Source organism: Hydra vulgaris, chromosome 09 (genome assembly GCF_038396675.1).
Source record: "Hydra vulgaris chromosome 09, alternate assembly HydraT2T_AEP".
Classification (NCBI taxonomy): Eukaryota; Metazoa; Cnidaria; class Hydrozoa; order Anthoathecata; family Hydridae; genus Hydra; species Hydra vulgaris.
The window spans coordinates 61,922,458-61,944,538 of record NC_088928.1 but is presented as its reverse complement, the minus strand read 5'-3'; the positions used below and the strand labels follow the sequence as shown (position 1 = coordinate 61,944,538).

Below are 22,081 nucleotides of genomic sequence, written 5' to 3'. Positions count from 1 at the left end.
TACATTGTTTCTTAAATATGTAAATAATATATGCAATTTAATTCATGGTACAGTAATTTTTTAAATTACTTACATGTGTTTTTTTTCTGTCTTTAGATCTTTGTTTTTTCTTTGTTCCTTTTTTTCATCAACTTTTGAACTTTTTTCTTCTTTCGCTTTTTTTTCCTTTGACTTTTTCTCTTTTAACTTTTTCTTTTCATCTTTTTGTATCTCTTTATCAATTTTCTTCTCTTCCTTTTGTTGCTTTTTATCAATTTTCTTCTCTTCCTTTTGTTGCTTTTTATCATTTTTTGTTTCGATGTCTGTTTCAACTTTGTCTTCTGTTTTTTTCTCTTCGCTTTTCTCTTCATTCATATTTACATCATTGTCATCACTAGAAATAAAAATCTTTCAAAATTATAAAATGTTTCTCTTATAAATTTTCACTATCATATTTTTTATTGCTTGTTACATTACCAAGTTGAATACACCATCTAATAGTGCTGTTAAAATCATTTTTTTCATTACTAATGTGTCATTGCTTAAATTCAATTTTATTTTCTTGTTTTAACTGTATTTTTTTTTAACCAAATTTTAAAAGTATCATTTTTATATATTATTATTATCATTGTATATTTTTACTGAAAAACCCTCAATTTTTTAAAAATTATTATACATATTCAATAAATTATAATATATATTTGAACAAATTTCAAAAATACGGAAAAACACTGAAAACATTAGTCATATATTACTTACTATATAATACAACTACTACATTCATATAGTTTAAATGTTGATACTGCAGCTGAAACTGCAATTGATACCTCCCAGTTACATACTCTTAGTTGCCTACTGAAATAAGCAAGCAGATCTGGTGTAGTCTCAATGCTGGCAAAGATCACTTTCTCATTAGTGGTAATTACAGGCCTCCGTCATCAGATAATTCAACTCAAAAAGTTTCCTCATTTGTAGATCAAAGCATGTTTACTTTTCTTATATCAGATTTAGTTTTAACTGATGACCCAAACAGCCTTGCCAATATTTTATTACAAACCCTACGTGGTTACACTTTGTAACTCAACAGTTGTATAAACTTGATACTTGCAAACAAAGATCAGAATGCATGTAAGATAGGATTACAACCAAACAGATTTGAATAGCATAAACTTTCGTAGTCAAAATTGAAAAACGATAAAAATATTGAAGAGTAAAAAACATAAATAAATATCATTACAATAGCATGAATAAACAAGTTATAAATTTGTGTCTATTTGTCATTCAACATTTTGTTAAAAAAAGCTATTAACCAAAAATATTTTAATCTTGAAACCAATAAATCAACTGGAGATAAACTTTCAGTATTTCCTTGTGCTTGTGCGCATCTATGCGACTGTCAATTGATTACTTAAACCAGCATTAAATACTTCTTGCCATGTGAATTTGCTTTTACTTAAAGCTTCTAAAGGGCTACAAAGCTTCTACAAGGCTAATTTAGTGCAAAATGTCAGATCCAAAGTTTTTGTATATTTATAGTAACAAGCAGAAAACAACTTAAAAAAACCAATTAAAAAACCCCTACACGCTTTTGTTTACTAAACTGCTATCTGTATCCAATCACTCACAAACCAACCCAAAGCAATCTTATCCAAAATCACAAGATTTACCAAGAAGTTCAATGAATTGAGTCACATCACTGGCTCCTGCACATGTACAAACTGGGCCAGCCAGTGATCTTAGGGGTTTCGCTTAATCATTCAGGTACCAGGAGTTATTGGATTTACAGTTAGTAAAACATTTTTATTCAAATGCATGGCCAATTGGAGTGTACTACCTCATGATCTCTTAAGATTACTCAAAACCAGAAATTCTCACTTTTAAAAAAGGCTTGACAAATATTTTCATTTACTTCCCACAAAAACTACTTTATCAACACTTCTCTTTTTTTCTATTTTGCTTTTAGAATATCGTTAACTTTATTTACAGGGATTGGTCACTTTCCCAGCTTCACATATTTTTCTGCTGTAGATTAAATTTAATACATACTTATATAAAAAGTTAAAGTGGTAAGGACTTTTTACTTAATAAAAGAACTTTTTAGTGTTTTACTAACAGCCTGTCTTATCTGAAAGACCAAACAAATTCTTTTATGAGGTTATGCTTGAAAAAGCAAAATGATGGATAGTCATCAAATGGGATAGAACAAGAATATAAATCGATATGAAAAAACACAACTTGCTGAAAAAATTATTTGCAAATTTATCAAATGTCAACTCATTGCTACCATACAAATAGCAAATCATTTTTTGGATAATCAAAATTTCAATAAAATTACACCAAATTTTTATATAGAAAACATTTTATTCACTTAACATTTTGTATTTGTGCAATATTATGGAACTTATTTGTGCAATATATTAACTTGTAATAAATGCAAATAGCATACAAGAAAGACTTATTTGAAAAATAATCTAAGAATAAATTAAAAAAAAACTTGTTTAATAATGTTGTCATTGTTAAAGTGTGGCAATTAACTTTGAATTAATTTTTTCTTTTATTTAAATAGCTATTTTTTAGAAATCATTTTTTAGCCAAAGCATAAACTTGCAGAAACTGAAATTGGCCTGAGAAACATTTTCAAACAAAATCAAAATTTCAACTATAAAGCTGCCAAAACCAAAAATAATTTAAAAAAATAGGGTATGCAACTTTTTTTGCTATGGTTCTGAGACCACCGGTACCTTAGAAACCTTACTGGTAGTAGGATTTCCAAACTCTGTGTTAGCTCACAGAGAGGCTGATTTCATCAACAGTTGTAAAATATTAGAGTATTAACAGTGCCATGTTGCACATGGTGTTCCTCTTGGTACATTTCAAGGTCATGTCTTTTTTACAACTTTGACCTGATTAGCAGGACCAATGATGCAATTGCCATGTGATTTCTAAGGTTGAAATTCTCTTATTAAAAACATGAATAAAGTACCTAAAAATTTGTTACAATCTAAAACTTCTTCTACAAATTGTGTGTCATTTGCAGTAACTTTTTATTTTTTAAATCTTACTTGCTGAAAATTTCATCGCACCTAGTTGCTCTTTGTAAAACTATTTGTGAAATTCAATTGTTTCATGTTTAGATATTAGTGTTGAATCCTTTAAGTTGCAGAGACTTCAATACATGTTTAGCATATAATTACTTATCAATTCATTTATTTGTAATTACTTTTTTAAATATTATTTCTGATCAAGTTGATATAACCATCTTAATCGCCACAGAGAAATAAATTTTTATACATCCCCTTAGCTTCCACTTTTAAAATTATTTCTTAATTCAACATCCAAATCCCCTTCCACTTTTTAAATTATTACATAATTTAACTCTTCTACAACATGTGAAAAACATTTCTACCACCTTCTTACAAAGGTGTCCTCTCTTCACTACTCTCTGAACTATTTAACAAGACTTAACAAGTTAACTGAATCTTATTTTTCTTTCTGTTGGAAAATAACATATGTGACTGTGAGTTTTAAAAATCTGGAGATTTCTCTAAATAATTAATAAGTGTTCTTATTAGCAAACTCTTTGAACTTTAATTATGAAACTTCTAATATTTATCTTGGGTCTAACAACTTACCCGGCTATATTTTTTCAAACCCGACCCCAGTCACTTCCTACCCTGATAATCAATACAAGTTTCAATCATCTATTGTTCTAGTGCTGGCTTGTTAATCATTGTAAAAAAGGTTTTCTTGTGCATTAAATAGAGGCAACAACCTAATGGCTAATGTTCTTGACATATTAAAGATTTTTTGTAAGATCTGACAAGCTAGTCTGTTACACAATATGGAATATCAAGGGAAATTTTTTAAATTATGAAATCATTTTTTTCTAATTGCAGAATTAATGTTGTCCCTAATAGACAACATTCCACTTCATTTCCAGTAACTTCTGAGGAGCCACAAGATTTTATCCTTAACCCTGTGATGTTCCTTATGATTAATGATAACAATTTAGGGATACCATTTAAAAAAAATTCTTTACATGACTGCAGAAACTTGTACAGTGTAGCAGAACATCAATCAATGTCATTACAACATAAATATATAACAAAAATTATCTGTTTAGAGTAAGAGATTTTACAAACAAATATTTATTAATTTAAAGTTAAATTATACCGTAATTTAAATTTTAAAATATACCATGGCGCATAGAATTAAATATACTTAAAAAACTCTAGAAATATATGTATATAACTTGTATTATAATTTATCTAGTAGGATATGTATATAATTTATATTATATTTTATCTAGGAAGATATGAATATAATTTTTACAGAAATTAATTTCATACTTAATTTTTTTCTTTTTTTCAATATCTCTTTCTTTCTTCATCTTTTCCCTGTGCAACTTGCTTTGCTCAGCCAATTTCTTTCTTTCTTCTTCTTTTATTTTTTCTTCTTCTTTTTTCTTTTTCTGCTCTTCTGAGATTTCAAACTAAAAGTTTTTTAATTAGAAATGTTAACATAACTAATTTCATGTTATATCAAAATTATTACAGCTGTGCACTATCACTTAAATAAAACACTGTAGCTGTATTTAGTTTTCAAAATTTTATAAGGACAACTTGATTTTTTATTAATGTAAAAATATTGCTAAGTAATTTACTCTTAAATTTTTTTTCAAAAACTGTTTACAATTAACTTTTATATGAGAATAGTTGGTTCATTCTTTTGAGAAGAACATTTTATTTTGTAAAAATTTAGTAAACTTATTATAACTCTTGTAAAAAATTTGATAAACTTAATTCCTTTATAAAAAAATGTGGTAACCTTTATTCTTTTGTAAAAAAAATGTTGAAACCTACATTCTTTAGTAAAAAATGAAGTGACCTTACTTTTATTGTAAAAAAAAAATGAGGCAACGTACATTTTTGTAAAAAAAAAGTGGTTAGCATTTGTTAATTATTCTCTTGTAAAAGCATTATTTGTAAAAGTACAATGTGGGTTAGTTTTAATTGACATTTGAAAAACTGTATTAGCCAAATTCATTCCAGCCAAATCCATTCATTCACTCAAAATTAATTCGATGTAGGGAAAAAGTAAAGATGGTAACTTTTTTATTAAAAAAAATGAACTAAACATTAATGTCGCTGCTGGTATTAGTTAATTAATTAGTTTATATATCCATTATGATTAAAAACGTAAATGATTCAATAAGATTTTAAAGAGTCTTATGTGGTACTTTAGAGGAATTGCAAAACAAAATGCGAATGTATTTACATTATTTAAAGCTAAAAAATAAACTGAAGCCTAATAATTGTTTACAGATATTGTGACCATAAAAAGAAAGGGAACTGTGAACTTCCTGAAAAAGCATAAAGAATGCTACAAAGTTGTAAAGTAAAATGTTACCTGGTCTAATGTTACATGCATTAAATCTATGAGTATAAAATTATATAGCTACTGTTTAAGATCAGTAGTTTTACTTTTTGATTGATTTAATCTTGTTATAAAACATTGCAGTTGTCCTGTTAGTTCTAGTAGATTGGGTACTGGGTTGCTTACTTCCACTTTTGTATTTTTTAAAACACAATAATGATAACTACAATGAAAACTATAAAAGCAAAGATTTAGGCTCTATCTTGCACAGAACATTTACAAAGTGTAACCATTTTTTAAAAATAAATGAGTCCTGAAAAATAAAAAAAAGAGATGACATAACTGCTATATCAGCAGATCCATAGCTAAAATATTTTTAAAAAGATGTATCATTAATTGTTTAAAAATTAAAATAAAATTTTTAAAAAATGGTTGTTTAGTTGTAACGTGTTTATTTTGTACAAATGAAATTTAAATTTGAATGAAAATCATCTGTCTGTCAACATTAACATTATAAATACTCACAAAGAACTGTCTTTTTTTTATCAGATTATATTTGTTTTAATACCTCATTATTTGATCTGATTATACTTCACATAGATAACGCTAAAATTGAAACATTGACTTCTCTACAATAAACTCACAGAAGATTCAAATAATAATAATACTTGAGGAGAAAATAACACTTTAAAAAATAATACCAAAAGTGTCACTAATATCATCTCAAATAACACTGAAAATACTGATATACAAAGTACTTATGATGGTTTAAAAGGCATAGCATATTTCTCATTAATAGAGAGCTTTTTAATAATGGTATTGTTAATATTGACCTTAGTAATTGCATGGCTCCAAAACGATGTGGTATTAATTACATAAGCATAGAACAAAACACAAAGAAGTGGCACGATTACAGAAGACATAAAATTACAGCTAGTTGACAATCTAATTACTAGGTTTTTTTGGGAAATTTTTAAATTTTTATATTATATTGGAATATTTTTTAAAATAGGACATCTACACCAGGCCTAGGCCATTTAGAAAATATTCACAAAGGTTAATTATTCAAAAACTTCTTTCTTAAGCAAAAATTAATTAATTACTATGTCCATTACTTTATATTACACCTCAACTACGGTCAGGTCATGTTATCCTGCTTGAAATAATAACTATTATTTTTTCTTTGCTAAATTGTATTTTTGTTTCAACATATCACTTTGTTTTTATGATTAATTCAAGTTTTATTATAGCTAGTCAGTTATTTTGCATCTTTTTTCTTATTGTTCAACATGTAACCCAGTACAATCTGCTTCATGTCCTGCTGCCTTGTAGGATACGCCTTTTTAGGCAAAGGTTAGGAGATGCAAACTCCAACTTAAAACACCCCTTGCCTTGGGGTTCTTGGTTGAGTAAAGGCAAGAGATAGTGTCTCGATAAAAATACTCATCTTGGGCAGATGTTAAATGCATCCGGCTACTGTCTTGAAGAAGGCCTCCTAGGCAAAGACTTAAGGGGTTAACAGATTCTATGTGTTGACTAGCCTCGCACCCCTTCTTCATCTATTAGGCTGGCGCAGATGTATTTTTAATACATTGTTTCCAGTTTAGGATGTTGAATGCTGGATCTTCTTGACTCAATGCATGGGTTATTCCTATCTTCAAAAAGTCTGGAGAGGGATCTGATTCCTTTAACTACCGTCCCACTAGTCTTCTTCCTATCATAAGAAAGGTTTTTGAATCTTTAATTAACAAACACTTAATTTCTCATTTTGAATCTAATAACTTACTTTCTGACCATCGATATGGATTTCAATCTTCTTGTTCTACAGCTGATTTGCTAACAGTAATAACTGATAAGTTTTATCAAGCATTAGATAAAGGTGGAGAGGTTAAGGCCATTGCTCTTGACATTTCAAAAGTTTTTGATAAAGTTTGGCATACTGGTCTTCTCCATAGGCTTTCTTCTTGTGGTGTATTTGGCAACATTTTTAAGATTATTGAATCCGTCCTATTTTTAATTTACATTAACGATCTTCCAGATATTCTCACATCTAAGATGGCATTGTTTGCTGATGATACTACCATTTATTCTTGGCGTGATAAGAAACCAACACTCTCTAATTGCTTGGAGGGGGCATTTGAGCCTGAAAAGGATCTCACTTCTGCTACAGTATGGGGCTCACAGTGGCTGGTAAACTTCAATACAGATAAAACTCAATTTTTTTCAGCCAATTGCTATCGCAATAATTTAGATCTTCCTATATTTATGAACGGTGATGTACTCGATAAGTCATCCTCTCTTCATCTTCTAGGATAAACTCTTACTTCCAATCTTTTTTGGAAACCATATATCAAATCAGTTGCAAAACTAGCATCTGCTAAGATTGCATCTCTTTATCGAGCTCGACACTTTAAATCTCAACTTATAAATCTCAAATCTGCCCTCTCTTCCAGTAACTTCCAATTTTAATTAGTGGTTGCTTGCAGCCTTGTTTGAAGCAAAGATGTTTAAAAAAAAAAAGTTGAAAAATGACTACTTTATTAGCCTAATAAACAATAAATATTGAGTGTACAGATGAAAACTTTACATTTTTTCATCATACCTGCTTGAGACCAATACATCAAACATTTATAAATTAAACAAAATAATACCTTATAAGTAATTATTGAAGAAACAGTAAATTTAATATATGATTGGAAGAAAATAAAAAACTGAAATTATCTTGAAATCAAGTTTTGCAATCTAATTTTGTTATGTTAAAAGTCAAATTTGGCAAACTGGTATTGTTATGTTAAAACCATTAAAAAAATTTAAGTTTGTTTCCATTATAATTTTTTTGAGATAAAAGCAATTTTAATATTTTGAAATTTTATTTTTGAACTTGTATATATGAATGGTTGCTTTTATAATTTTTATAACTATTATTTTTTCTTTACTAAATTTTTGTTTCAACATATCACTTTGTTTTTATGATTAATTCAAGTTTTATTATAGCTAGTCAGTTATTTTGCATCTTTTTTCTTATTGTTCAACAATTTGCCAGACATTATTCCATAATGTCTGGCAAATTGTTTATATTTTATCTCTTATTTTATAAACTTTTTTTAAACAACTTCATTAAGGTTTTTTGTACACTTTCTGATCTTGGTAAATGATAGCATTTGAGTAGACCATTTGAATCTTTTGATTTAAAATTATTATAAAGCATAAAGCAGAAGCGCAATACAGTTGAATCATTTTAAATATTTAGCCAGAAAAAGTATAAATATTAAGATGTAGAACATTTGTTGATACTTTATCAAACTGAGAAGCTACCATTTTTATTTTTTTCCCTACATCGTAAACATAAGTGTGCGGACCGCATCAAATGAATTTGGTTAATGAAACATAACTTACATGTAATTAACTTTTGATAGATTTAAACAAATAATAAGTGTTGATAAAGACAAGATTTTGTTTATGAAAAATGTTTACAAAGAAAAAATCCTTTAGACAAGTGTTGTCTTTGGGTTTTTACAGAAGCTATCCATTTATTTATTAACATTATTACCCATTCGATAAAAAATTTGACAAAGAGCTATAAAAATTTTTATTGCTTATAAAAACTGTTTTATGTTTTCTTATTGTATTATAATGCAGGTATTCTGAGAATTAATGCAAAAATCAAAAATTAAAAGTATGTTAAAGTAAATAGTATATTAAAGTAATTAGCATATAAAATATATACATTAGAATCCCACTAACTTGAACCCTGGATCAGTTGGACTTTTACCTAGTTGGACTAAATTTCAATTCCCCTTGAACTTTCTTTATCAATTTACTACATAATTATCTGCTTAAAAAGTCGCATCCTGGTTCAGTCGTACCATATACTAACTTGAACTATTTTTTGGAGTCCCTTCGGCAAAAAACTTCACTTTACTAGGACTTTTATTTTGAATTGCATATAAGTGCATATAATAACAATACTTCAATAAAAATTTCTTACTTTAAAAGCTCGAAAATAAAATACCTTTGTGTCAACTTTGCATTTTATTTATTAAAAATATACTTAAACATAAACGCTTTTCTCAAAATCTTTGATTCAGTTAAGCTTCTATTAAATTCTATTTATTAATGATAATTATATTAAAAATTCAAAAATATCAACTAAAATTCAAAACTTAGAATGATCAAAAGTTAAACACCTTTCCATTAAATAACTAAATTAATTAATAACTATAATAATAATGGTGTTTTGGCGCAAATATGAAGTTTAAATTTTTTGGGGGCAAAAAAAATTTTTTTTTTTTCGCAATCAGATTTTTTTGTGTTAATTTGAGCCCTGTATATTTATGTATACATATATGTATATATATATAAATATGTTAGTGTATTCTACAAACACTACAAAGGAAGATCCTTCCTGATGAAGCTACTTATGTTGAAACAAGTGTAAATATATCAATAAAGAAAATATCTTTATATTATCATGTATAATATTGTATACTCAAAAGAGTGCTCAATAGATTAACTAGAGCTATATAGTATATATGTTATTGTTACCTGCAGTTCCAGGAATTAGCTAAATGCTAATGTTTATAATATAATTTAATATTGCAACTCTGAGTTTCAAGTGTTACCACAATCATCAGGCATGTAGTAAAAGTTTAAATGTTCTACAATTTGTTTAGTGGATGTTACGGTTTATATTAGTATTTTGGATCGTTACAGAATGGAAATTGATAAGTAGTTAGGTTAATAATATTATTAATTTGTTTTTAGTTAGCTAATAGTCGTAAAAGAGTTATACAATTAATGTTGCTTGAAATATTTGTTTATGTGATAATGTGCATTATTGACATATTAAAAAAATTAAAATTAAAATTGATATAAAAATGTATATAACATTATGAAGTATATTACAATAGCTGTGTATGTGAGTAATTAATTAGTTAGCCTAGAGATATATGAAGCAGAGTAATATAGTTATTGTTAGTTAGGTTTGTAGCGAGATTTGTAATTTTTTAATAAGAATTTATTTTCGTGGTGGCACTTTGATATAATTTCAGTTCTTTTATTTAGCAGTTCCTGAGGTTTTGGATACAATATAATAGCAAATTTCTCATAAAGACATAGCGGGCACCTTTTGGAAATATTTGAGTAGGGGGTACAGACTTGAGAATAGACCATGTTAGTATAGGGGTTTCATTAAAGTTGTTTTTTAAATCCCAGACTTAGTTTGATAGAGCAGATTTATGATTTGTGGTTTTTATATCTGGTTTTCCACTCACCTTCCATTAATCTGATATAAACGGATATACACACACACACACACATACAAATATAGTTAATTCTTGGTAAGTTGAACAGAGGTTAACTCTTTGTTAAGTCAAACTATTTTTTAGTTCCCTTTCAGGAAATCTCTTTGGCTAATTCAAACTTTTCCTATAAAAATCAAAATAACATGAGAAATTAAAACTTCTTAACAAAAGCTAGCTATTGGACACAATTTTATTGGATGCAATTTTATTACCATATAACAAGGATTGTGCTGCTAAACATTTTTCATTGAAACATTGAAAACATTGAAAAAAGTTATTAGGAAGATAATTATCTTTTGAGTGTACTAGGCGTATATATAATACATAATACAAATGTGTAAATACAAAATGTAACTTTTTTCACAGAAACACCTTTTTGTTTATATAACGATGTATTTTTAATGTTTATTCTTTAGCATTGAATAAAGAAAAACTTAACTGGAACTAATACCATCTCATATCAAGTCAAACCATGATCCTTTGGAGGTTTGAGTTAATGGAAATAAACTGTACTCATATACAGTCCTCAGAATTAGGATTGTCATTTGACAATGCCAACCTATAAGTGTTAGAGATCAGGAAAAAAATTGCGGACTTCATTGCTATGTTTTATGGTAAAAGCTTTGTCAATTTTTTTTGTTGGTAACCTAATACTGGCATTTGGTAATGCCAACCTAAAAGTGTTCCTAATTTTGAGGGCTGTATGTAACTATGCATATACATTCACACACTCACTCACACACACACTTACACACACACAAACAATAGCCAATCCCATAATTTTTTTCGACAAACAAATTTTATGCAGAGTGGCTAATGAGTGGCGTAGAGGTCATATTTATATGAAAAATTTTTTAATTTTTTTCTTGATAGAAATATTTGCTCTGATTGTTCAAAGTTACGCTTTTTATGACTTTGACTAAATTTAGAGCAAATTCCAAGCATTGGCGCGAATAGATTCTGATGTCAAATCCAGTTATTTTGTTCAACGATATTTTCTTACTGTGTACATGTACCAAAAAAAACATTGTGCTTCATAATTTAAGAAGTAAGTTGTACCTATCTTTTACTGATTACGATAGATAAATTAACAATTTGGCTATGGTAAAGTGATTATTTGTTGATCTTTGAGCTTTTTCTCAGTCATACAACAAACTTTACAATTTATACCTCATTTTGGTATCAAATGATGTTTTGTTTTAAAATAATATTACTGGAGTCTTGGAACAAACAAACCAAAATCAAAAAAGATTGGGTAAAAGACTTACGATCTTTTGTGTAAACAAAACTAGATCAAAACGTATCAATGTGATTCAAAATTTTTTCTGTATCAATGTGATTCAATATTTTTTCTTTGGTTATTTTAGGTGCTCCAAGAAGAACTAATGGTCGCATCACAGAGCACCACAGAAGAGCATTTAACTTGGAAGTTTACGCTTGCTTTATGTCCAAAAAAAAAAAAAAGCCTAGAGCTTCGAACCGCACATTAGTGAAGGATCCAGCATTTTTTGGTGTTTGAGATAGCTAAAAGACATGGCACTAACTCCAAACAATTGTATGTTTATATTCATGTCAAATAGTGAGGCTTTGCAAATTATTGCAATGATTGGAGGCTGGGAACAAAAGAACCCCAAAAATTTCATCCCCCTGCCCCAAACATGAGAGCAACAAGTTGGTAAAATAATTTTTTTGCTATTCTTAATTAAGTTTATATTCATTGATAAATTTTAAGTTTTATAGTATTACCTCTCAGCATTCATAAATCATGACCATAAGAAGTTTAAACCTCCCTTAATTTGAGGAAGTTACATATTATATATAGTCATAATTTTTGAATGCTTAGAGATAGTAAAACAATATAATAATATATAACAATATAAAATTTATCGATGTATATAAATTTAGTTAAAAATAGCATAAAAATTATTTTATCAACTTGCTGCTCTCACATTTGGGGCAGGAGGGGGGGGGGGATAATATTCTAGGGCTTTTTTGTTCCTAGTCTCCAATCATTGCAACTTTTTAAAAAGCATAATTATTTGAAATAAGTATAAACATAGATTTTACTCCATATTAGCTCAAACACCAAAAAATGCTGGATCTGTTACTGCCAAAGATCTCTTGTTTCTGAAGCAAATTTGTTTCAGAATTCAGTGTTTAAACGCCGCAAATGTACAATAAATATTTATATATATATAAATTTTCAGCTTAAGACATATGTCTCAAGAAAATATGTAAAAAAATAATTTTAAAATGTACTTTCAGAGTTTGCAGTTAGGTATTAGATCAAAATTATAAGAAACATTTAATAACAAGAAAGCAGTCGCCGTAGCTTGCTTGTTGAACCCACTCTTCTTTTTTTAATAATTCTTTACAAGAACTCTTTATTTGAAGTAGCCTCTGAAGCTTCTCCAAGCTCATCACATGTTCTACATTATCTTGAAAAAATTTTATTGCAAGCACAGAAAAATTGAATTTTTTATTTACAAAATATTTTTCTTAAAACAAAAAATAGGTTTCTTGTTTTAAAAAAATAAATATCCTACCTAGCAATTAATTTTAAAAAACAAGAAATATATTTCTTGTTTTGAGAAATAAATCTCTTAAACTATGATTAATAGATTTACGATTTTGCTGTGAGTTCCGATTAGTTGTTAGTGACTTTAAAAGATTTTAAAAGTTTTTGAATTTATTGTATCCAAAAAGTCTGAGGGGTCTCATCCGTAGGCATTTTTTCAAACAATGAGCTAGAATATCAAAAATTAACCAGTGAAATATACAACTAATATTTACATAATTAATTTTAAGATTAATAAATAAAATACAGTCCAGTGAAATATACAACTCAAGACCTAGTGGCTGGTCTTTATCAATAAAAACTGCTTTCAGAAGGATTTCAGCTTTGATTCTATCCGTTTTTACATCTTTTTTGACCTCCGTTTGTTTTTGAATACAGAACTTTTTACCCATTTTAAATTGTGCTCTCCATCAAAAGATGCTAACACCAGCATCAAACACCTCTATGGTTTTACCACTATTTGAATTTCACCTCTGAAGCAGGCTCGTTATACATCTGCCTTTTTGATTTTATAGGTTTAAATTAAAAGCAATGCAGTGTAGATAAAATAAGATTTAAAATGACACTGCTTAAAACTTATAACATTCAATTTTGACAAGACAAAATCAAAGGGCTATTTCTATCGATTTCATTTTTATTATATTTCTACTGATTTTAAGAAAAGTCTGTAATTGGAAAAAAAAAATTGGTTTAAAGATATTTTCTTTGAATTTTATATCTCATTTTAAATAATTTTGCAAACTATTGTTTTTAAACAATTTGTTACTTTATGACATAAATTATTCTTAAAAAATAAGACTAAAATATCAAAACTTATGAAATTAAGTTTTGTTTTAGAAATTGCATCATCAAAAAAATCGCAGGTGAAAAACTGCGATGCTTTAAAAAGAGAAATGTAGTCAGCCATTTTATTGATCTCTTTGAGTATTTTATTACTCAGAATAAAAACCTGCCTGATTTTAGAGTAATGCAACTTGAATTTCACGAAATTCAAGGCATGTGAAATATTTGTTAATTTTCACCTGATGGTCAGATTTGTATATATTTTTTACAAATATATACAAATGTAAACAATTTTAAAATTAGAAATTTATACATTTTTTTTTTTTTTTGCAAAAAGGTATTTAAAAGTGAAATAGTTTTATTTTTACCTTACTATTTTTTAATCTTTTATGGTTTTATGATTTAGTTCATTCGCCGGCTTTACAGATTTATTTACAGCTACGGCTATATGAAGCTCTCTGACATGATGGCAGGAGGTTATCAAGAATAATGGTCGGCCAGGAAACTAAGCTAATCTTGTACAAACCCCTTTTAAATAGCCAGGGCCTGAAGTGAGTGAACTGCATGAGATCAAAAGCATCTAACAAATTTCTAACTGCTATGTATTGGGCCTCAACTCTATTGTGTTTAAAAACCACATTTTTTTAATTTCATAATGAATTTGTGTGTTTTTAAAATACCACCAGTTGAAAAAATAATAATAAAAGGGCGCACAATCGGTATAGATAAAAAACCTTCCATTATTTGTAATGACATTATTATATAGTTAATGATTTGTAAATTTCTACTCGCGCTGATTGTTTGAAAATGCCCTTAAAAACTCAAAAAATGTAAAGATTTTAAACTTTAAAAAAGTGGCACAAGTATAAATAGTCATCCGAAATAAAAAATTAAAAAATCCCATTAAGAAAACAATACCTTGGGAATATTTTATAACACTCTGCATACCAAAATTTGTTCATGAGGGTCAAAATGGGATGGGCTAATATATATACACACACATAAACATATATGGGCAACTACACGAGAGTGGCGGTCATAACACTTGACACTTTAAGCAATTAAAAATCAACCAAAAATGGAAATGACTTGAAACTTTCAAGAAATGTGAAATACTATCATATAATTTAGTATGCAAAAGTTACAGCAAAAATGTCTTAAACTTTTTTTGAAAATGAACTCTACGTAGCGTGACAGTCGTAATGTTTACTTTTTACTGCTTCTGAAAAAAACAACTTTGTCAGATTTAATCCAGCAAACAACATGGTTAAAAAAAAACTATTTGGTATGTGTATTTAGCACATATTGATATTGTTATATGCTGAGTTTTATAGTTTATACATAAAGTTTTGCAAAAAATTTTATGCTTTTTGTTGTTGTGATGGTCGTAACAAAGAATCCAATATTAAAAAACAATAAATAAAACAATCCAATTAATAATTTAAGAAAAAAAGTATAAATGATTATTTAAAACCATGTAAATTATATTTAAAAAATGTACTATAACATTATTAAAGTTCTCAATTATGGTTTTACGATACGATTTTTAACACTACCCAACAGGACTGTAAATAAACATCAAAACACATTTTTACAACTCTTATACTTTTAAAACTATGTTATGTATAATAAGATGATTTTTTTTAATACCATTTTTGCTTAAATGTACTTTTAAATTATTAAAAAAAGAGTTATGAAGTTTAGTATTTGTTTTCATAACTTTTTTTGCTCCCCCCCCCCGTATTCTTTCTTGCAAAATTGCCCATGTGTGTGTGTGTGTGTGTGTGTGTGTGTGTATATATATATATATATATATATATATATATATATATATATATATATATATATATATATATATATATATATATATATATATATATATATATACATTAGGGAGTTAGCTGTCTTTTTAAAAAAAAGACAGCTAACTCCCTAATGTGTTATTTTTTGAATCACCCTAATATATGCAACCACTAAAATGTCAGACTGAAATAATTTTAAATTTTAACTAAATATATTCATCATATTAACTAAAGTTTTTTAATTTTAAAACAGCAAAGCTTACGTCTTGTTTAAACAATCGTTTCTTTAGTTGCTCAATTTCTTCATCTCCACTACTAGAATCGCTTGAACCAACAGAACTAACACTGTTTATATCAGAATTCTTAACAGTTTTCTTAACACTAGACTTGCGAGGTTTCTTTTCTTTAATGGTTTTTGGTGCAGATTGTTTGTTGATAACAGGTTTTTGAGTGTCACTTTTTTTCTTTTGAGTTTTCTTTTTTTTATCCAAATCTGGATTATAGTCCTTAAAATATAAAAGATATAATACAAAAATAATAAATATAAAAGATATACATAAAATGCATATTAATATGAATATTTTTAAAATGTACATCTTTATCCTCTTTAGAGTCATCTTCTGTAGTTGTTTGATCTTCAAAGTCTTCTTCTTCTTCCACCAAATCCTATAAAGAAATATCTGTCCTAATCATGACAATAATCATTTTCATATTTATCATCATTACAAATGATTTTCAGATTTAATGATGTAATATTTTAGTTGTTTGGATTGAATGATATAATATTTTTTTAATTTATTTAAAAAAATATTACATGTTTTCATTTTAGTTAAACATTTCAGATTATAAGCAATGTAAACCTTTTTCTTTTCTTTTGAAGTATCAATCACTAATGCCTCGTCATCTGAATCACTCCATTCTTCCAACGATTTTACTGTTCTCACTTTTTTGTTGCTTTTCTTAACCTAGTATGTTTAAAATATCATTTAATACCATTTTAATTACTTTCTAAACATAATCTCAATTAATTTTAAAACTATTCAATAAGTAAAAATATTAACATCAGTGTAAAAATAATCCTCAAATTAATTGGTTATTAATAGTTTTTTTATTATTAATTTTTTATTTAAACAAATTTAGTGAACATTTAAATTTTTAATTCAAAAACATAAATCATTGCCTGATTTTGGATACACTCGGAGATGTCTTATATTTATAGATTTTTCATTAAACTTATTTATGTTTTTTGTTTTGTTTTGAATAAATAACAAAAGTTATTGTATGCTATTTTAAAATATTTATACAAGATGAATATAACAATTTTCAATGACCAGTTGGAATTGACAAAACTGTCATTTTAGTTTCCTAAAATTCTTGTAAGATATTTTTACAAAAAAGTTTAGAAATTAGAAGTAACACAAACTATTTCCATAAACATTTAAGCATCAAAATGATCAAATCAAAATAAAACAGTGTGATGGCCCTCTAGAACAAATAAATTCGTAACTGAATTCAACTTAGCTTACTTAGTTAAAAAAAAATCTAGTTGAAATAATATTTAAAATCATATTTACGATTTTCTTATTCAATTTTTTTCATTATCATAGATTAGGGTAGGTCAAAAAGACTACATTTTTGAAAAATATCTGCAGCAAGCAACTTAATGTTTCCTAGATGAAAAAATAACACTGGATTTAAAAGTTTAAAGAAAAGAAATATTTTTAGGGTGCCACAAGACCCTTGAACATTTAATGGGTCCCTAATATTATTTAAAAAAAGATTTTACAAAACTAGGTCTTTTTGGGTCTCAAATAAACGAAAATTATATAAAAATTTTAAATATAATAATCATTAAATTAAAAACATAGTTAAAAAAAAAAATTATAATTAAAATTCGTGTAAAAGATCACTTTTTTCATTCATTTACATTAAAATATATATATATATATATATATATATATATATATATATATATATATATATATATATATATATATATATATATATATATATATATATATATATATATATATATACAGCCCTTAGAATTAGTAAATTTAAGATCAGCAATAATTTGCTGACCTTAATCTGTGTGAGGTCGGCATCAGGCCAGCAGAAAAAATGTAAAGGTTTGACCATTAAACATAGACATGAGGTTGGCGATTTTTTGCAGACCTCAAACACTTTCAAGTCGGCATTTACCCTAACTCCAAGGGTTGTATATATTTGATTTTTATTAATAATTTTTTTGTATGATTTATTTAAATGACTTCATGCATTGCAATTGAATACATATTATTGATAATAAAAAAGATTTATAGAAAAATTTTTGTGCTATGTAATAGTTATTATTGAAAATCTTAAAAGTTAAATACACTGTTTATGTTTTGAACAAAATATAGTAATCCACCTGTAAACTTTTTAGTGTTTTTATTTTTAATAACTTAATAAAATGTTTAAAAATCATAAATATGTTTTATCTTTATTAGAATTAAACATAGTGTGATTTTTTTTTTTTTGTTAAAGTTGATACAATTTTAACGAAAAACACAAAAAAATTATGATCATTTTAATGTCCTAAACTTTTAATGATAACTTTGCAATAAACTTTAATTCAGATAAAACTCAATTTTTTTCAGCCAATCGTTATTGCAATAATTTAGATCTTCCTATATTTATGAACGGTGATGTACTCAATGAGTCACCTACTCTTCATCTTCTAGGATTAACTCTTACTTCCAATCTTTCTTGGAAACCATATATCAAATCTATTGCAAAATTAGCATCTGCTAAGGTTGCATCTCTTTATCGAGCTCTTTCTGTGACTGTTCCTAAGTGCTCCAAAAACGCTTATTCGTCTAGTTTTTTTCCTCGAACATCAGCTCTTTGGAATTCGCTTCCTTCATCTTGCTTTCCTGATTCATATAATTTGCAATCCTTTAAGTCGTCTGTCAATCGTTATCTTGCTCTACAATCGTCATCTTTTCTTTTTTAGTAACTTCCAACTTTAATTAGTGGTTGCTTACAGCCTTGTTGAAAGCGAAGATGTTTAAAAGAAAAAGAAAAAAAAAACTTTACGAGCATTTACTATGATGTATATATATTTTTGTATTATTATTTTTATGAGTTTATTTAATATGTTAAATAATGTGTGTGTTTTTAGTTTTATAAATGAAAAATTAAATATAATTTAATTTAAATATTGAAAAGCCTAAAAAAGAATTTGAAAGCCTAGTTTACACAAAAGTAAAAAAAAAAAAAAAACAAGCCATAAAAAACGTTTAAGCACTTTCCCTGTAACAGTTGATCACTACAATGTTACATTTGTTAAAAATATACAAATTAAAGTAATTTAAAAAATTAAAAATATTTAAAATACATACATGTACATGAACACATAGGTAAACAATAATGATCAACTTGAAATAAATATTTTCAACTTAAAAATATTAAAGCATTTCATCAGAAGATCATTTTAGATTTTTCATACCAGCAAAATAGAAAGAATTTAATTTAATTTTTAGCATTTAATTTAATTTTAAGTCTAACGCCAAAGCCCACTATTCTTAGGTCATGAAATCTCATATTTCATCACAAAGATTAGGCTCTCATGACTTCTAGAGAATCTTAGATAGTATCAATAATAAGGGTGAATCTGTAGTTCCACCTTTCTTGTATGATTCAGACTTTGTCACCTCACCTTAAGACAAAGCTGAATTGCTTGCTAAGAACTTTTCATCAATATCATCTCTTGATTCCACTAGTTGCATTCTACCTGATATAGCCGTCAAACAGGTTGACCTATTGCTTGACATTCATATCACTCCAGCTTCTGTATCTAAAGTGATTTCCTGCTTAGACTCTTCTACAGCTTTTGGCCCGGACAACATACCTGTTTTAGTCTTGCAGAAGTGTTCTCCGGAGCTGTCATCTATACTTTCAAAACTATTTAACAAGTGCTTATCAGAATCCTGTATTCCGGCCTGATGGAAAGCAGCATGTTATCCTTATTTTCAAAAATTCTGGAGAGTGATCTGATTTGTCTAACTACTGTTCCATTTGTCTTCTTCCAGTCATAAGCAAGGTTTTTGAATAATTAATTAACAAACACTTAATTTCTCATCTTGAATCTAATAACTTACTTTCTGACCATCAATATGGATTTCGATCTTCTCGTTCTACATCTGATTTGCTAACAGTAATAACTGATAAGTTTTATCGTGCATTAGATAGAGGTGGAGAGGTTTCGACTATCGCTCTTGACATTTCTAAACCTTTTGATAAAGTTTGGCATGCTGGTCTTCTCCATAAGCTTTCTTCTTATGGTGTATCTGGTAACATCTTTAAGATTATTGAAACCTTCCTTTCGTAGTATAAAAGTTGTCCTCAATGGACAGCACTCTTCTTATTCTGTAACTTCAGGGTTCAATACTTGGTCCTATACTCTTTTTAATTTACATTAATGATATTTCAGATATTCTCACATCTAAGATGGCATTGTTTGCGGATGATACTACCATTTATTCTTGTCATGATAAGAAGCCAACACTCTCTGATTACTTGGAGGGGGCATTTGAGCTTATAAAGGATCTCACTCTTGCTTCAGCATGGGGCTCAGAGTGGCTGGTGAGCTTCAATTCAGATAAAACTCAATTTTTTTCAGCCAATCGTTATCGCAATAATTTAGATCTTCCTATATTTATGAACGGTAATGTGCTCGATGAGTCATCTACACTTCATCTTCTAGGATTAACTCTTACTTCCAATCTTTCTTGGAAATCATATATCAAATCTGTTGCAAAATTAGCATCTGCTAAGGTTGCATCACTTTATCGAGCTCGACACTTTCTTACTCCAGATTCTATTCTTTATCTCTATAAATCTCAAATCCGGCCTTGTATGGAATACTGTTGCCATATCTGGAGCAGATCTTCTAATGATGCGCTTTCTCTTTTAGACAAAGTGCAAAAACACATTGTAAACACAGTTGGATCTGCTCTTGCAGCCAACCTCAAACCATTATCACATCGTTGTAATGTTGCTTCTCTTTGTCTTTTCTACAAATACTATAATGGGCACTGCTCTAAAGAGCTAGCGTGTCTTGTGCCATCTACTAAAATTCTCATGTTACTCATCATTCAATTAAGTCTCATCCTTTTTCTGTGACTGTTCCTAAGTGCTCCAAAAACTCTTATTCGCCTAGTTTTTTCCTGGAACATCAGTTTTTTGGAATTTTGCTTCCTTCATCTTGCTTTCCTGATTCATATAATTTGCAATCCTGATCCCTGATTCATATAATTTTCCTGATTCATATAATTTGCAAGTCGTCTGCCAATCGTTATCTTGCTCTACAATCTCCACCTTTTCTCTTCCAGTAACTCCAACTCTAATAATTGGTTGCGTGCAGCTTTTTTGGAAGCTTTTGGAATTTTAATATTGAGTTATTATTTTATTGATCAGGTGAGACATTACTATCATAAAATATTGAATATAGTATATTTATAAACATTTATAAATTTTTGAAGAGAAATTATTGCAGAATATTGTAGATATATAGATTATAGAAAATAATGTAGATTATGAAAGATTTATTTTTATTTTTACTATGTAAAAATTAATGTTTTGGATATTTAAAAAATACAAAATGATAAAACCTTAAAAAATGATAAAATAAAACTGAAAAAATTGAATAAAATAATAAACAATACTTAAATTTGGTATTTTTCAATTTAATATAATAACTTACAGCTGGTGTCGGTTTTTTCCTTTTCCTGCTAACTTCCTCCTAAAAAATTTGATAAAGCCTAATTTTTAATAATTTAAAAAGAAAAAACATACCAAATCACAATATTTTAAAAACATCTAAACGGTGAGATTATTTATTTAGTACTTTTTATGTATTATAAGTATAACTGTATTGCCGCTAAAACAAATCAAAGATGTTGTAACAAGATGTTTTAAAACTTTTAAAATTCAAACAAGTTTTGTTACACGCCAAATTAAAAAAATAAAAATAAAATAAATTGAAATCAACATTCTTTATACACCATAAACTAAAACTGAATGTTTATATATATATATATATATATATATATATATATATATATATATATATATATATATATATATATATATTGTTAATTCACCTCCCCAAGGCCCAGAAGGCCACTACAGACGAGGAGGCTACTAAATTGTGGTTATAACCCTCTCTCAACTCTTTAACTCCGAAACACGAACAAACAAGTTGAGCGCGGTACTAC

At 27.5% G+C, this 22,081-nt stretch overlaps 1 protein-coding gene across 2 annotated transcripts in view; it reads right to left on the bottom strand.

Annotated features, from left to right (window-relative positions):
* LOC100213266 (hepatoma-derived growth factor-related protein 2) overlaps window positions 1-22,081 on the bottom strand; it is a 38,886-nt gene that overhangs the window by 4,578 nt on the left and 12,227 nt on the right. Inside the window, exons 5-10 of one of the 2 annotated variants that reach the window (XM_065806274.1) lie at window positions 21,568-21,606; window positions 16,682-16,786; window positions 16,416-16,487; window positions 16,085-16,327; window positions 4,329-4,471; window positions 74-373 (exon numbers count right to left, since the gene is read on the bottom strand). In XM_065806274.1, the coding sequence (XP_065662346.1) occupies window positions 74-373; window positions 4,329-4,471; window positions 16,085-16,327; window positions 16,416-16,487; window positions 16,682-16,786; window positions 21,568-21,606 (902 nt within the window). Of the gene's footprint in view, window positions 1-73; window positions 374-4,328; window positions 4,472-16,084; window positions 16,328-16,415; window positions 16,488-16,681; window positions 16,787-21,567; window positions 21,609-22,081 lie in introns of both variants that reach the window. The other variant, XM_065806275.1, reaches the window with a different exon arrangement.